This window comes from Ursus arctos, unplaced genomic scaffold (genome assembly GCF_023065955.2).
Source record: "Ursus arctos isolate Adak ecotype North America unplaced genomic scaffold, UrsArc2.0 scaffold_14, whole genome shotgun sequence".
Lineage (NCBI taxonomy): Eukaryota > Metazoa > Chordata > Mammalia > Carnivora > Ursidae > Ursus > Ursus arctos.
In genome coordinates this window covers 14282978-14297730 of record NW_026622808.1, presented here as the reverse complement: position 1 = coordinate 14297730, position 14753 = coordinate 14282978, and the positions used below count along the sequence as shown (strand labels likewise).

At 57.2% G+C, this 14753-nt stretch overlaps 1 protein-coding gene across 1 annotated transcript in view; it reads right to left on the bottom strand.

The window, feature by feature from the left end:
• The window catches only part of CELF5 (CUGBP Elav-like family member 5), a 49105-nt gene extending 36903 nt beyond the window's left edge, over nt 1–12202 (bottom strand). Inside the window, exon 1 of the mRNA XM_026481037.4 lies at nt 11944–12202. Within this exon, the coding sequence (XP_026336822.1) occupies nt 11944–12202 (259 nt within the window). The remainder of the gene's footprint in view (nt 1–11943) is intronic.
• Nucleotides 12203–14753: the final 2551 nt, after the last annotated feature.

Genomic DNA, 14753 nt, shown 5'->3' with positions numbered 1-14753 from the left:
TCCAGAGGAGGCGGGTCAGGCACCCCTGCGGCTCTCCCAGAGCCTGGGCAGTGCTCTAACTGGCTATCAGGAGTTCCTGTCCCACTGCACTCGGAGTCCCTGAAGGTGGGAACCGGGTGTGCCGGCCACCGACGCGTCCCCAGGGCCCAGCGCCCTGTGTGCTCAGGAGGACCTTGGCCTCAGCTCACGGCCTCTGTGCTGGCCGAGCGCCCATCCACTGGTCCTGGACCTGCCCTGGACCTGCCTTCTCCTTGGCCCTGGTCTCCCCACCGCTGCCGCCCTCGCCCCCACAACCGGCCCTCCCCCCGGGGGCCACCAGAGAACGCCGGTGAGCACCTCCTCTGCCCACAGCCCTCCAGGGCTCCCACTTCCTTGGGGTACAAGCCCAAGTCCTCCCCACCGTCCCTAAGGCCCCGCACGCCTTGCCTCATCCCCTCCCTGTCCTCCCCTCCTCCCTCTCTCCCCCAGCCCACTATGCCCCAGCCACACACGCCTCCTCTGTTCCTCCAACACGCTAGGCCCTCCTGCCCCAGGACCTTTGCATGGGCTGTTCCAGAATATGCTTCACCAGACCTCTGCACAGTTCACTCCTTTCCTTCAGGTCTTGGCTTAGATATCTCCTCCTTAGCGAAACCTCTTTTGAGCACCCTGTTTAAAGTGACGGCCCTCAATTGCCCCCTCACCCTGCTGTTTTTCCTGTGCCCTCATTACCATCTCTATGACGCATACAGGTTTCCCTCACTATCCAAAAGCAGAGAGTGCCTGGGAAGCCTTCCGTCAGCCTAAACGGCATACAGCAGGGAAGCAATTACCATTAATTCATATGGAAAGTCTTTGAATATTCCCAGACTCAAAAAAATTACCTCTCTTAAGCTTTTCTGATACTTTAGGACACATCTTGCTAATGGACGCACAGAACGAATTGAGATAAAGCACAGATGCTCACAGACACAGTGCGGGGGGGGGGGGCCCCCCCCATGCCGAGCGTGGTTGGGGAAGGCGCTTGGTGGGGCCGCGCTCGCCGCTGGGGGAGCACTGCCTCTGTACCAGCTCACCCCAAAACCAGCAAGTGCTCCTTTCGCTTTCTGCTTTTATTCATTAAAGCAAAAATCCCCTTCGGATTTCTTCCTGTTACCAAAAAGAGGTACTAATGTCGGCCTTGCGTGGAAGCAAAGTAGTGTAATACGAACTTTCCAAAAGCAGGGGGTGCCCGCATTGTATTTATTTCTGTTCCCCACACCCACTGAAATGTCCCTCCCACAAGGACAGAGGTTTCTACATGTTTGATTCGGGGGGGCAGGGGGGACCTAGACAGAGCCCGGCACACAGCAGGTGCTCAATGGATGCTCATTGACTGAACGCTTGTGCTTTCAAGCTGACCTGCTAATATCAAGGCAAACTATTTGAGGGCAGCGACATGGATTCATTTTCATCCCTCCCCTTTCCGACCATGCATGGCACGGAGTTACTCAATATTTCCTGAGCACCTATTATGCACCAGCTGTACCGTGGAAACAGACGCAGGAAAGACACCCCTGTTCATCGCCAATCGCCAGCATCTCCTGCTTCCCTCGCCAGCAAGGACCCAGCCCCCACCGGTTGTGTGAACCCTCCTCTCAAATCCCTTGGACCCCCAACCCCTTGCACTCCAGGTGCCCCACGTTTTTGGCCTTTAACCTTGGCTCTGTGACCAAGCCTGGCCCAATGCCCCTCTCTGCTGTGTGATCTTGGGTCACTTAACCTCTCTGAGCCTCCACTAAGGATTACAGAAGACATTCTCTTGTGCCGAGGGGCCACCCTCCATCAGCCACCTGCCCCTGGACACCCTCTCTGCTCCCCTCCATCCTTCCAGCCCCAGGCTGTCCCCACTTTGCTGACAACGGTGGGGCTGACAGGCTCTCTGCCGTATTCATCACGCCTCCTCTCACTTACAAACTCGTTGGCTCCCGTGCAGGTGGGCAGGGCTTCACGCCCGGGGCTCACGCTCCTGGACCCCTCCATCCAGCGCACCATCTCTGGGGTGACCTCCTCCCTCCCGGCCGGGCTCCTTACTTTCCACTGCTGACTCCTCCTTCCTCCTCTGCCCCAGACTGATGCATCGGGGCCTTTCAGGCCTCGTCTAGACATGTACCCCTAATCTCCTGCCCACAGCCATCCTGACTTCTCCCACAGACTGCCACCACTGCTACACACTGGTCCCTCCATCCGCCCACCCGCCCACCCACCTGTCCATCCACCTAGCCACCTGTCCATCCATCTGTTATCCCTTTGTTTACCCATCCTTCCAGTCATCCACCCAACTGTCCGTCCATCCATCCATCCATCCATCCATCCATCCACCTGTCCATTCACCCTACCCACCTGCTGTGTTCCAGGCACTATTCTAGGCCCTGGGGACATAGCAGTGAACACAAAAGGCAAAAGACTCCATCTTAATGAAGTTTCCAGTCTAGGGGGGGAGGAGAGAAAAGCAAAATAACATGAAAAGCAAAATCTATGATCTGTGGTATGTCAGAAGTCTTCGTTTTCACAGGGAAAAAAGGAGAGCAAGGAAGAAGGGCATGGAGGGCTGGAGGGCGGCTGTGACTATAAATCATGTCTGCAGGGAGACGGCATCAAGAAAGTGAAGGTTGAAAGGCATGAGGAAGGGGGGCGAGAGTACCTGGGGGAAGAGGAGGCCTCACCAAGGAGGTGACATCTGAGCCAAGACCTGGAGGAAGTGAGAGAGTGCAGAAGCAGAGATTTGGGGGAACAGCATACCAGGTATCAGGGATAGCTCATGCAAAGGCCCTGGGGCAGGACTCCTGCTGCGTTGGACAAACAGCAAGGAGACCTGTGTGTCTGGAGCAGAGTGGGTGAGGGGGAGAGAGGGAGGACAGGAGGGCAGGGAGGGGACCGGGCAGGTCATGCAGGGCGTTGGGGGCTGCAGAAAGTACTCTGGTCACTCTGGAATGGGGTCATCCCAGGCACTGTGGGGGGCTGAGCAGCACCCCTGGCCCCCATCCACCGGATGCTGGGAACACCACCAGTTGTAACAACCACAGACATCCTGAGCATCACCTGGGGTCCCCTGGGGGCAGAACCGCCTCAGGTGAAACCATTTTGCTAGATCCCTTGCTCTTCTTTACCTCCCCCACCAGAGCTGATGATCTGAGCCCTTAAATACGTCTCCCCAGTACCCTCAGGTCAAAGCCGAGAATGCCCGCCTTCGCAGCCCTTTCCAACCTCACCACCGCTGCCTTCTGGACTCTTCTCTTCACATTCCCTCCACTGCCCTTAACTCCAACCCACTTGCAATTCTCCAGACAAGCAGCCTTCAGACCTCAGGTGCCTGACTCGGGAATTCCAGCCCCTCCCCCTAGCCCAGCTCTCCTCTACGCAGCCTTTGCCCCAAATCGTGGTAAAATGCACCTAACATGAATTCATCATCGTAACCGTCCCCAGGTGCACAGCCCCGCGCATGAAGCACGCTCACCCCGTCCTGCAGCCACCCCCACCCTCCGTCTCCAGAACGTTCCATCTCCCCACACGGAGACGCTGTCCCCAGGAAGCACGGACTCTCCAGCCCCTCCCCCAGCCCTGGCTCCCACCAGCTCCTCTCTGTCTGTGTGGATGGGACGCCTCTGGGGACCTCCTGGGAGTGGGGTCCTGCGGGATGTGTCCTTCTGGGTCTGGCTGCTCTCGCTGAGCCTGATGTCCTCAGGGTCCGTCCATGTCGTGGCTGGTGTCGGGGTCCCTTCTGTTCTAGGACTGGCTCGCGTTCCAGCACGTGGACGGGCCGCACTGTGTGTACGAGTCATCCTTCAGTGGACACTTGGGTTGTTTCCACTTTTGGCTGCTGCGAATTGTGCGGCATGAACACCAGTGTGCAAATAGCTCTTGGGGACTCTCAATCCTTTTGGGTCTGTATGAACTGTCAGATCAGATGGCAGCCGCGTGTCAGTTTTGGAGGAACCGCCAGACTGTCTTCCACGGCGCCGCCCCAGCTCACAGCCCCCCAGCCGAGCGCGAGGGTTCCGATTTCCCCGCATCCCCGCAGACGCTGGTTTGCCCCGTCTGGTTTAGAACAGCCGCCGGCTGCGTGCAGGGTGGTACCTCACTGTGGTTCCTACTGTGGTTTCGCAGTACCCTCGACCCCAGGACGTCCGCTCTGCCCGCCCCCAGCACACACCACCACCCCTTAGGACTAGCACACCACTCCGTCCACCTGTCACAGAGCAGTGAGCTCCCTGTGGACACACACCAGGTCTTGTGCTCTCAAAGCTGGCACATAGTAGGGACTCAAGAAATCGTTGAGAGACGAGGGAGGGAGGTGGATGAAGAAATGAGCCTGCAGCCCCAACCGTCTGTGTGTCTTTGGGGAGGTCTTCTCCCCTCCCTGAGCCTCCATCTCCCCCAGTGGTGAGGTTGTTCTGAGCCCCCCCCCCCGGCTGCGGTGGGGGTGCCTCACTTGCTCCCTCCCCCAAGCAGAGGGTCAGGGACAAGGACTCTCTCTCCTAGCCTTCAGGCGTTTAACCTGAGTGCACCGCCAGGCAATCCGCCAACGTCAGCAGCACCTCAGAGGGGCCGGGTGCAACCTGGTGGCAGAAAGCTTCATCTGCACTCGAGGGCTCTCTGTGCCTTAGTTTCCCCATCTAGAAAATGCAGGACCCAGAGTCCATGTTCTCCAGATTTTGAGTTCCTAAGGGACCCTGCCCTTTCCCTGCCCACTGCCATCAAGTGCTCCCACCTCACTCAGGGTAAAACCACGGTCCCAGAATCCTCTCCAAGACACATGAGACCCAGCATACCTGCCCTGTCCCCTCCTCCCTCCCTCCCCTCACTCTCTCTGCTCTAGACACACGGTCCTCCTCGCTGCTCCTCCGACAGGTCAAACTCATTCTGACCTCAGGGCCGTTGCACATGCTGTTTCTGGTCCTGGAATGCCTTTCCCTTGGCTTCAGAACCACAACTTCTTCATCTATCATTCAGGACACCTCCTCAGAGAAGCCGTCTTTGGCCACCCAAGGTAAGCTGACACCCTCCAACACACATCCTACTTTATCTTCTTCATAGCAACTCAGTCCAATCTAAATCTTACTTATTATTTCCCCATTTATTATCAGTTCCTCCTCTCCCTGGGATTGTCCTGTGTCCCCCGAGCCCAGCTCAGCACCTGGCACATAGTAGAGACTTGATAAACAATTGCTGACCATCTGACTGCCTGGCCACGGATCGAGGACACCTACAATATGAAAGACGTCACTCAGAGTCATTACATTAATCCCATGATATAAGTGAACTCTAATTTCTACAACTACTCGGGAAGACGGCTATCAAGATTCCTTCCCTTCTACAAGCGAGGAAACTAAGGCTCGGAAAAGATGAAGTGGCTTGTCTAAGATCACACAGAAGGAAAAAAGCAGAGCCAGGAGCAGAAACCAAGCTGTCACACTGCAAACCTGATAGGTCATCCCCATCCACCATGGGAGGCGGAAGGTGGTAAATGCTGGGGAGGTATCCATCTTTCACCCACGCATCCAGCCATCCCGTCCACTCACCCATCCATCCACCCATCTTTCCATCCATCCATCTATCCATCCATCCATCCATCCATCCATCCATCCATCCACCCATCTTTCCATCCATCCACCCATCTTTCCATCCATCCATCCATCCATCCATCCATCCATCCATCCATCCATCCACCCATCTTTCCATCCATCTATCCATCCATCCATCCATCCATCCATCCATCCATCCATCCATCCATCCATGCTTCCATCTGTCCACCCACACACCCATCCCTCAGTCCATTCAGGCTTCCAGTCACCTACCTGCACTTTCATCTACCAGTCCACTCATGCATGCGCCAACTAATCGTCATCCATCCATCCATCCATCCATCCATCCATCCATGCATCCCTGCATCCCTGCATCCATGCCTGCCTGCACCAATCTACTCACTTATCCATCCATCTATCCATATTGCAGCCAGCCCACCCTCCCACATCCAGCCACCCCCCACCCTCCCACTGTCTCATCCCCCATGCCCTCGTCCATCCACATGCTCCACTTCCAAATGGCAAAGAAGACACAGCCCTCACCCTCACAGAGCTTATGTATCAGTGATGATCCCCGTGACCCCAGGCCAACAGGACCATTGCTAGGTCAGCATCTTCCAAACCCAGCAGCTCCCTCCTCTGGCACTGGTCGTCTTCAGTACAAGGACAGCCAGCCTCCCTTGATGGCTTTGACCCTAAATCTTCATCTCCATAATCATACCTCTTTCTCTGCCTCCTCCACTCTTCTTCCAAAGTGGGTCAAGCCTCAGTCTGGGAGGTTGGGATGCCTCGCTATATTGCTGTGTGACTTGGGGCTGAGTGCTAACCCTCCCTGAACCCCAACTCCTCATGTGATCCATGCAGGGGAGAGAAACTTGGTTCTCTGAGAACACGTCTGCTTCTTTGCTTTCCTCTTTCCCCACAGTGTGGGCTCACCCCAAGGGGAAGCTTCTTCTTTTTCCACCCAGGTGCGTAGGAAGTAGGCATATCCTGAATGAGGCTAGGAGGCCAGAAAGAGGCTGGCTATGGCAGGTAAAGAGACATGAAGCTCCCTTTCCACGCAAGCCTGAGTTCCTCCCCTGCTCTAAATTCCTCCATGGCTCCCCAGTGCCCTCAGTCTGGGATCACAGGCCGTGCAGGCCCATGCCGAATCTCTGGCCTCATGTCCCACGTCTCACCTAATTCCTCCTCGGCTCCAGGGACGCCCTCGACATGTCCAGGCCTCTGTAAACCCAGCTGCCTCTGACCACATGCACAAGGACAGGGATGGCTGCTTAGCTGACTCTCTGCTGTGCTTCTTGCCCATCACAGGGCCTGGGACATAGTAAGTGTGAATAAACAAATGAAGTGCTTCCTCCACCAGGCAATCTCCTATTCATCTCTCAAAGCCCTTGCTCTAAAGCCCCTCATCCATGCAGCCAGATTCCACAGGCAGAGCCCCTGCTTCCCTGTCCCGTTCCCTCAACCCTGCATGCCTCCCTCCGACCCGGCCCTGACCACTGGCCATAGGTGCTTATGCCATCAGGGGGCCTTCATACTTGTCTCACTCAGGACGAGACAAGGCCCCAGAGGCTTTCAGGAAGTGTTGGCGGAATGAATGAATGGGCGCGTGAGTGAGTACCGTCCTCCTGAGCGTTCCTAACTGCCAGGTTCTCATCTGCCAGTGTCAGCGGCGAGAGAGAGACCCGCCCATGCCAGACATAGCTCCTGGGCCCACCCCCAATGCCAGAGCCTCTCAGAAGAGCCCTGCCAGAAGGGGACACCGGGGCTCCCTGGACCCTTTGCTTCTTTCCCACCAGGGCAAAGCCTCCACCCTCTCCCACCAGAAGTTTCCAGGGTTAACAGTGCTCTGGGCCTTTGCACATGCTGTTCTCTGTGCCAGGAACACCAGCCCCATCACCAGATCCTTCTCACCCTACAGGCTTCAGCTCGGTCACAGAATGAGCCCAGCCCCGTGCCAAAAGGCTTAACTACCATTCTGGTCCTCACCTTCCCCACACCTCTGAGATGGAAAGCCCAACGGGTCTCCCGATCCTGTAGGTGGGAGACCACCATCTGCTAGTAAGATGCAGAGAAACCAGACTCATCTCAATGCCAAGCTTGGAACTGCTCTTTCACACTGACCACCTCCTCCAGGAAGCCCTCCTGGTCTCCACACCTACAGGGGCAGGGGTCCACTGGAGGCACATGTTTCCACCATCACCACCCTAACATCAATGCCTTTGACCTCCTGGTTCCTCTGTGTCCTCCCGCCAGACTGGAATTTGAAGGCAGGTCAGGTCTTGAGGGCACTTTTATCTGAGTTGCCCAACATCGTATCCTGGGTCTAGAACGGGGCCTGGTGCACAGCAGTGCTCAGTGAATGTTGGTCATGTGGGTAGATGGATCCATGTCTTGTTCACTCCATCGTGAATCCCACACCGATTCCCGTTCACACGGATTCCCACGTCCCCACAAACTCGGCACACAGTAGGTGCTCACTCAATGCTCTCTGGCTGAAGGAGGGCAGAAGTCACAGCCTGAAAGGCTCCGAGGGCCTCCTAAAAGCCTGTTAGTCAGGGAAGAATGGGCGGCTGGGGAAACTGAGGCACAGAGGGGGCATGCCTAGCTCGGACTCAGGCCCCCGGCACCCCCCACGCGCCACTCCCACCTCGCCAACTCCTCCCTCAGCACCCCCGCCAGGCAGCCCTCCGTCTCCCTGGGGCTGGCGCGCTTCGCTCGAATCTCACGCCTCAGAGCTCAGTGTGCTCCAGCCTCCCCTCCTGCCGCGAGGCGAGCAGCTGGTGCTCCCATGGAAACCACAGGCCTCCACCCGGCCCCCCCACCTGCAGCGGCCCCCCTTGCAACCTCCGCTTTAAGACAAATATTGTCATTAACATGCAAATGCATATACGATTACCATAAATGGGGGGCCCGCTCAGCAGTGGCGGCCCGAGCCCTATCGCGGGCGGGTGCCTGCCCCGGGCAGGGTGGGCGTTGGTGTTCAGCCCCCCTCGGGAGAGAGGGACAGCACAGCCACGCCAGGCACCTCCGTGGGCCCCCTCTGAGAGCGCTGTCCCCTGGCTGGGGCCTGGTGGGGGGACATGGGGACAGTGGCCAGTGGGAGCCCCCCAATTCCTGGCCTGAGCTCCTGGTTGAGGCACAGGTCTGAGTGGAGAAGCGGCTTTGCAGCCTCCCTGCTCCCCCTTCTCCGTGGCTCTCCCTGCCTCCCCCTGCCTCTCCCTGGCTGTGTGTGGGGGGGTCCTCCTTCTGACCCTGTTTCTCTGTCTCTGTGTCTCTCTCCTTCTCTGCTCCTGCTCCGTGTCTCTCTTCGTCTCTCCTTGTGTCTCTAAATCTCTGTTTCTCCATCTCTCTGTCTCCATCCTTTTTTCTCTTAAAAACAAAACAAGCCAGCGCCCAAGGGCTTGCCCTCTTTCTGAGGACTGTGTCCTTCCCATCCCCCCCCACCCCGCCACATTCCCAGAGCCCCGGGTGTGGCTGGGTCTCAGCACGGGACCCCACTGCACAGGCCCTGAGGCATTGGGGTGCCTTGTGTCACAGTCCCTTCCCTCCCCAACACCATCTTTGAGGGGCCTGACCCTTGGCTTGGGGGAACCGGTCACCCTTCCATCACACAGATAGACTTTGGTATTCCCTGGGCCGGAGGGAGACAGGTGGGTGACAGTGAGGGGTCCAGCTCTGGTTGGTCCTTGAGACCCAGTACTGGCCCCTCTGAGCCTCAGTTTCCCTTCCATGTGAAATGCGCTGATGCTCAGAGCCCACCTCGGCGGCAATCCCTTCAGCGGGGGACTGAGCCGGCCCCGGGTATGACCGCTAAGGAGGAGATGATCTTTAGGATAAAGAGGAGGGTGGGAGGCCCTTCCTGCATGGGGAGCCAGTGGCATGGTGACCCACTTCACCCCATCTGGCCCTCCGGCTCCCCTGGTGCCCATCGTCATGGGATTCCCTAGCATTCAGGAGCCCAAAAGTCTCGGGGGGGGGGTTCTCCCCTCTCCCCCTGCCAGGACCACACCCCCAAGCCCGCTGCTCTCAGCTGGCACCGACAGCAGGCCTCCTGTACCCTGTCGGCTCCCCAGAAACTAAGCCAGATCAGCGTTGGCAGGAGGGGCCTGAACACTCCCTGTACTTCCCATTCATCATTCCACCTCCCTTTGGTGGAGACCCAGAGAGGGGCAGCCACTGGCCAAGGGTCACACAGCTGAGCCCCAAATGCTGGCCTCCCTCCCAGCTGCTGGCCCTCGAGAGCCCCGCACCTCCAGCTTGCCTCCTGCCCCAGCCCCCTCGCACAGGTGAGGCCCAGCACAGGTGGGATCAGGAGAGCCACCCTCAACCCTCAGGCGTCCGAGAGTGGGTATGAGGGCTGCCCCCCTGCCTTAGCCCCAGGCCCTGTGTCCAGGGCCCCTGGGAAGTGGAGGGGGACAGGTGGGTGTCATGGACACCCTGTTTCCTAATTTTCACCCTTCTGAAAAAGCCCCTGAGGTGCCCCTAATCCAAGAATCTCCAGCCAGAAAAACATAGCCACACATTCAAGGGGCCCTGCTCTGCGGACAGTGGGGGAAACTGAGGCTCCAGCCATAGTCCTTCTTTCCTTCCTGGCCAGAGGGTGGGGGGAGCTCCAGGGGAGGTTTAAAAAATGAGAAAAGGGAGAAGGAAGGAAGGATCACCCAGTGTGTCCATCCCCTGCACCCTATGGGCTTCCTAGACCAGAGCTCACCGACAGCCTTTCAATTCAACATTTGGGGGCTGTGTGGACACCCCCTCCAACCTCCACCAGAATCTTTCTAGAAATGAGCCCTTCAGGGGTAGGGGCTTGTGGAAAGAGCCCTCCATGCAGCCGTGGACCCCTGAGCATGACTCATGGGCGAATGGAAACCCCCTGCCTTCCTAGCTCATATAGAAGAATTAGATTTTTCAAGCCCGATTTTTTTTTTTTTTTTTTTTTTTTTGGTGATGGTTGGATTTGAAAAGAAGTGGGGGATGGGAGGGGTTTCTTTTCTCCCCTAAGATACCAGCTGGAGGGTCTAGCTACAGTAACAGGCCCTGGCTCCATCCCACTAGACTCTCCCTATGGCCTGCCCCGGTCCATCATCCATCCATCCATTCATTCATTTGCTCATTCATTCATTCATTCATTCATTCAACAAACATGTATTCATGCTTCCCATGCCTGCAACAGAGAGGAGGATGGGGACAAACTGGGTCTGAAATAGGTCATGGGCCCTGGTCCATCCCCAAGCACCTCCAGGGTCTTGTCAGGGGTGTCCGGCACAAAGCCTTCACTGTCCCCACCCTCAGTCGCCAACACCTTTACAGGAGAGCCTTCAAAGCTACCGTAATTCAGACAGTGGGCCCATGATTAGAGCCCAGGGCTGGGGCCACAATCTCTGGGCACCTCCTCCCAGCATCCCATCAGAGAGAGAATCAGGTGGGAGGGAGGTGGGCAGGCCTCCCTACCCCTCCTGCCTCCCCCACTAGGCTCCCAGGTCGCCCACGCCTCCCCGTCCACCCTGGGATCTGGGCTCTGCCAGATGGACGGTCCAGGCTCATCGTCTTTGGCCTCAGACCTCAACACATTGCTAACAGGCTAGGCCAGTTTTAACTTGAGCCAAAGGTGGAGGCAGGGAGGGGGAGGGCAGAGAAATGGAGGGGGGATGCTGATCCAAACAGAGAGGATGGGCAGGGGGGTGGGCAAACCATAGCATTTTAACCACCCAAGGCTGGGGAGGCTGGCGCCACCACCCCCCCAGCCTGGCTCAGCTCCCTGTTACCCCCACCCCGCTTTCTTTGTAGTTACCGATTAGCCCAGGGTCCTGGGCATCCGTGTCCCCTGCGGCTGGCCGGACCTGCCCCGCTGGCCTGGCTTTGTGAAAATGACCAAAGCAATGGAGTCCAGAGGTGCAAACTTCCCCGACGGGGCCTGGGGAGGCCGAATGAATGGGGGGGGGCGGGGAAGGGGGGCGATGTTCAGGCAGTTCCCCCAGCAAAGGGACAGGAAAGAGTGGGTGAGGGAGGGAGGAAGGGGTGGGGGTCCAGGGGGAATGGGAGGGAGAGGCAGAGAGAGAGAAGGATGCTGGGGGGGGGAGAGGATGGGAGGTAGAGGGAGATGGGAGAGGAGAGAAAAGGAAAGAGAGAGGGAGAGGGAGAGAGAGGATGCCGGAAGGTGGGGAGGGAGGGAGAGGGGGCGGAGGAGGGGAGGGGGCCAGCTCGAATCTGTCAGCTGCACCCCCAGAGGGGGGAGGAGGGGTGGGTGGAAAAAGGGGGGGGAGAAATGATGCTGTGGCAGAGGCGAGCAGAGGGAGGAGGTGAGGAGAGGAGGGCTGGGGGAGAGAAGATGCCGGAAGGTGGGGTGGGGAGGCCGACGGAGGGGAGGGGAGGGGAGGGAGGGGGCCGGGGCGCCCACCTTTGTGCATGCCCGTGTAGGGGTCTTTGAGCACCGTGAGCTCGTAGATGCGGCCGAACTGCTCGAAGAGCGGCTTGAGGTCCTTCTCGTCCAGGTTGCGCGGGATCTGGCCCACGAAGAGCTTGATGGCGTCCAGGTCCTTCATGCCGTCGGGCTGCCCCCCGGGGGGCTCGGGCCCGCTGCTGCCCACGGGCGAGGGCCGCGTTTGCAGGAGCTGCTGCTGCTGCCGGCGCGCCTCGCTCTCCGTCAGGCGGGCCATGGCGGGCGCAGGCGGGCGGCGGGCGCGGGACCGAGCCGGCGGCGGCGGCGGCGGCGGGCGGCGGGCGGACTCGCAGCTGGAGCGACGGACGCCGCCTCCCGCCTCCCTCCCGCCCCGTCCCCGCGCCCTCCTCCCTCCTCCGCGCGCCCGCTCGCTCCAGCATCAGGACCACAAAAGGGCGGCTCCGCAGCGGCCCCTGGCGGCCGGAGCGCGCCTTGCCGCGGCGGCGCCCCCCGCGAGCGCCTCCCGCCTCCCGCCCCCCGCGCCCCGCGCCCCGGCGCCCAGAGCGGGCGGGGAAACCGAGGCCGGCGGGCCCGCAGCCGCGCCTTCTGGGTGGGGGAGCGCCAACCCGAGGGCAGGGCAGACCTGGCTTCCAGGGGGCACCCGCTCCGCCCGCGGCTGACGACAGGAAAAAAACACTAGAAGTGGCGCACGGTTCTATAGGGTGCCTGCTTGGCATTGACCCGGCTGCCCTTGGCACTTTGACGCCTGTAAGTCAATAACAGTAGTAGTGGTACTAATACTACTACCAGCGGCAAAAACCCAAAAAGGAACACTTTGATAATCCCATGTGCCAGGCACTGTGCTCAGCACTTTTAAGTTTATAGCTTACCGATTAGAAATAGCGACATCTTTTGGGGTTTCAGGAGCAAAACCCACGAGCGCGCGCACACACACATGCAAACACAAAACAAAAACAGAAAGCAAACAAAAAAAGAAACAGCAGCCCTTGTGCTTGCAACCAGCAACCAAAAGTAACATTTTTTCTCACACTTGCTAGGCGCACCTGCCATTCAAAATATTTCAAAGGGTATTGACACATTTTGTCCAACTGCTCTAAGAGTATCATATCATCCTGCCTTAAAACTCTCCAAAGAAGTCTCTAAATTAAAGCCTGAGTCCTCCCCAAAGCCCACGAGGCCCTGTAGGACCTGCCCTGTCCCCTTCCTGCTCTCCCCACCTCCCTCTCTCTCCGTCACCCACTCTGCCCCAGCCACACAGGTCTCCTGTGTTTGTCCAGCATGCCACACAGGGTCTGCCCCAGGGCCTTTGCACGGGCTGTGCCCTTTGCCTGCAATGCCATCTCCCAGACGGTGCATGGCTGGTTCACTCGTTGGATCCTCATCACTTTCTTTCTCCATCTTATCTAAAATCATTCAGCCAGCCTCACCTCCTTTCTCTGGCTTGCTTTTTCCTCCATGGCATGTATACCCTTTTAACTTAACTCTAATATGCTATATATTTACTTGTTTATCTAAAAAACACATAGCTCTTTCCAGGTGCCAGGCCCTGTGCTAGGTGCTCGACATGAAAGAACTCATTTAATGCACACAACAACCCCCTGGGTGGGTGCAAATGAACGGATCCTTACAGACTATGCTCCGTCGGTGGACCATGCAACTCCTGATCTCGGCGTCACGAGTTCAAGCCCCGTGGGGGGTAGAGATTACTTAAATAAGCTTTAAGAAACACTTAATGCAGGGACGCCTGGGTGGCTCAGTCGGTTAAGCATCTGACTCTTGATCTCAGCTCAGGTCATGACCCCAGGGTCCTGGGATTGAGACCCACATTGGGCTCCACACTCAGCTCGGAGTCTGCTTGAGATTCTCTCTCCCTCTGCCCCTCTCCCTGCTTGCGAGCACGCTCTCTAGAGTGAATACATAAATGCTTTTTTATAAAAACCTTTCTAAAAAAAAATAAAAAACACTTAATGTGATATTTAGAAAAGATGAAAATGCAAAAAATTACAATGAACAAGATACCAAAACTTTAAATAAAGACAGAATTAGTATTACTGAATTTTCCCATTGGCTCAGCGTGCCACAGTGACTGATCCTTATTTTAATTTATAATTTGTTTTATTTTTATTTTAAATTAAAAATTCTGTTTTGAAACAAAGACAGGACCAGTAACAATGCCATGCTGAGCCAAAAGGGAAACTCGGGAATGCTGATTCTATTTAAAGTACTCATGGTCATCAGCGTTGACTTCTTAAAAATCGCATTAAAATAATCTTTATCTTGATGACTGGGTTTCTTGGTGCCCCCTTAAACATTCTCCCCAGGTGAGCTCGCCCTGGTCCCTCCGAGCATAATTTTCAAAGCAACCAACCGTACTGTGTCTACACCCACTCTACCGGGGGGGAAACTGAGGCTCCGAGAGGTCATATCACACAGAAAGAGTGTGGGGATTTGAACCGAGCCAGCTGACTCTGGAGCCCACACACTTCCCACGATCCCACACCATCTTCCTCACACTGTAGGTGGGTAAGCCTCGGTTTCCTTATTTGCCAAGTGACACCAAAGAGTGAACAGGGGGACGTCCCTGGTACGAATTCAGTGGGTTAATTGGTGAGGCTTAGTATAGTGCCTGGGACATTCTTAGCACTCAATGAATGGCTATTATCATGACTCTTACCAGCAGCCACCTGCCCAACCGCAGGCAGGGCAGGACATCAGGGTAGGCTGAGAAGCAGAGGCGGGGTGTGTGTGTGTGTGTGTGTCAGGAGTCCTCCTACGGCATCCCACTCCTTGGCCCTGCCTGGCCCCTG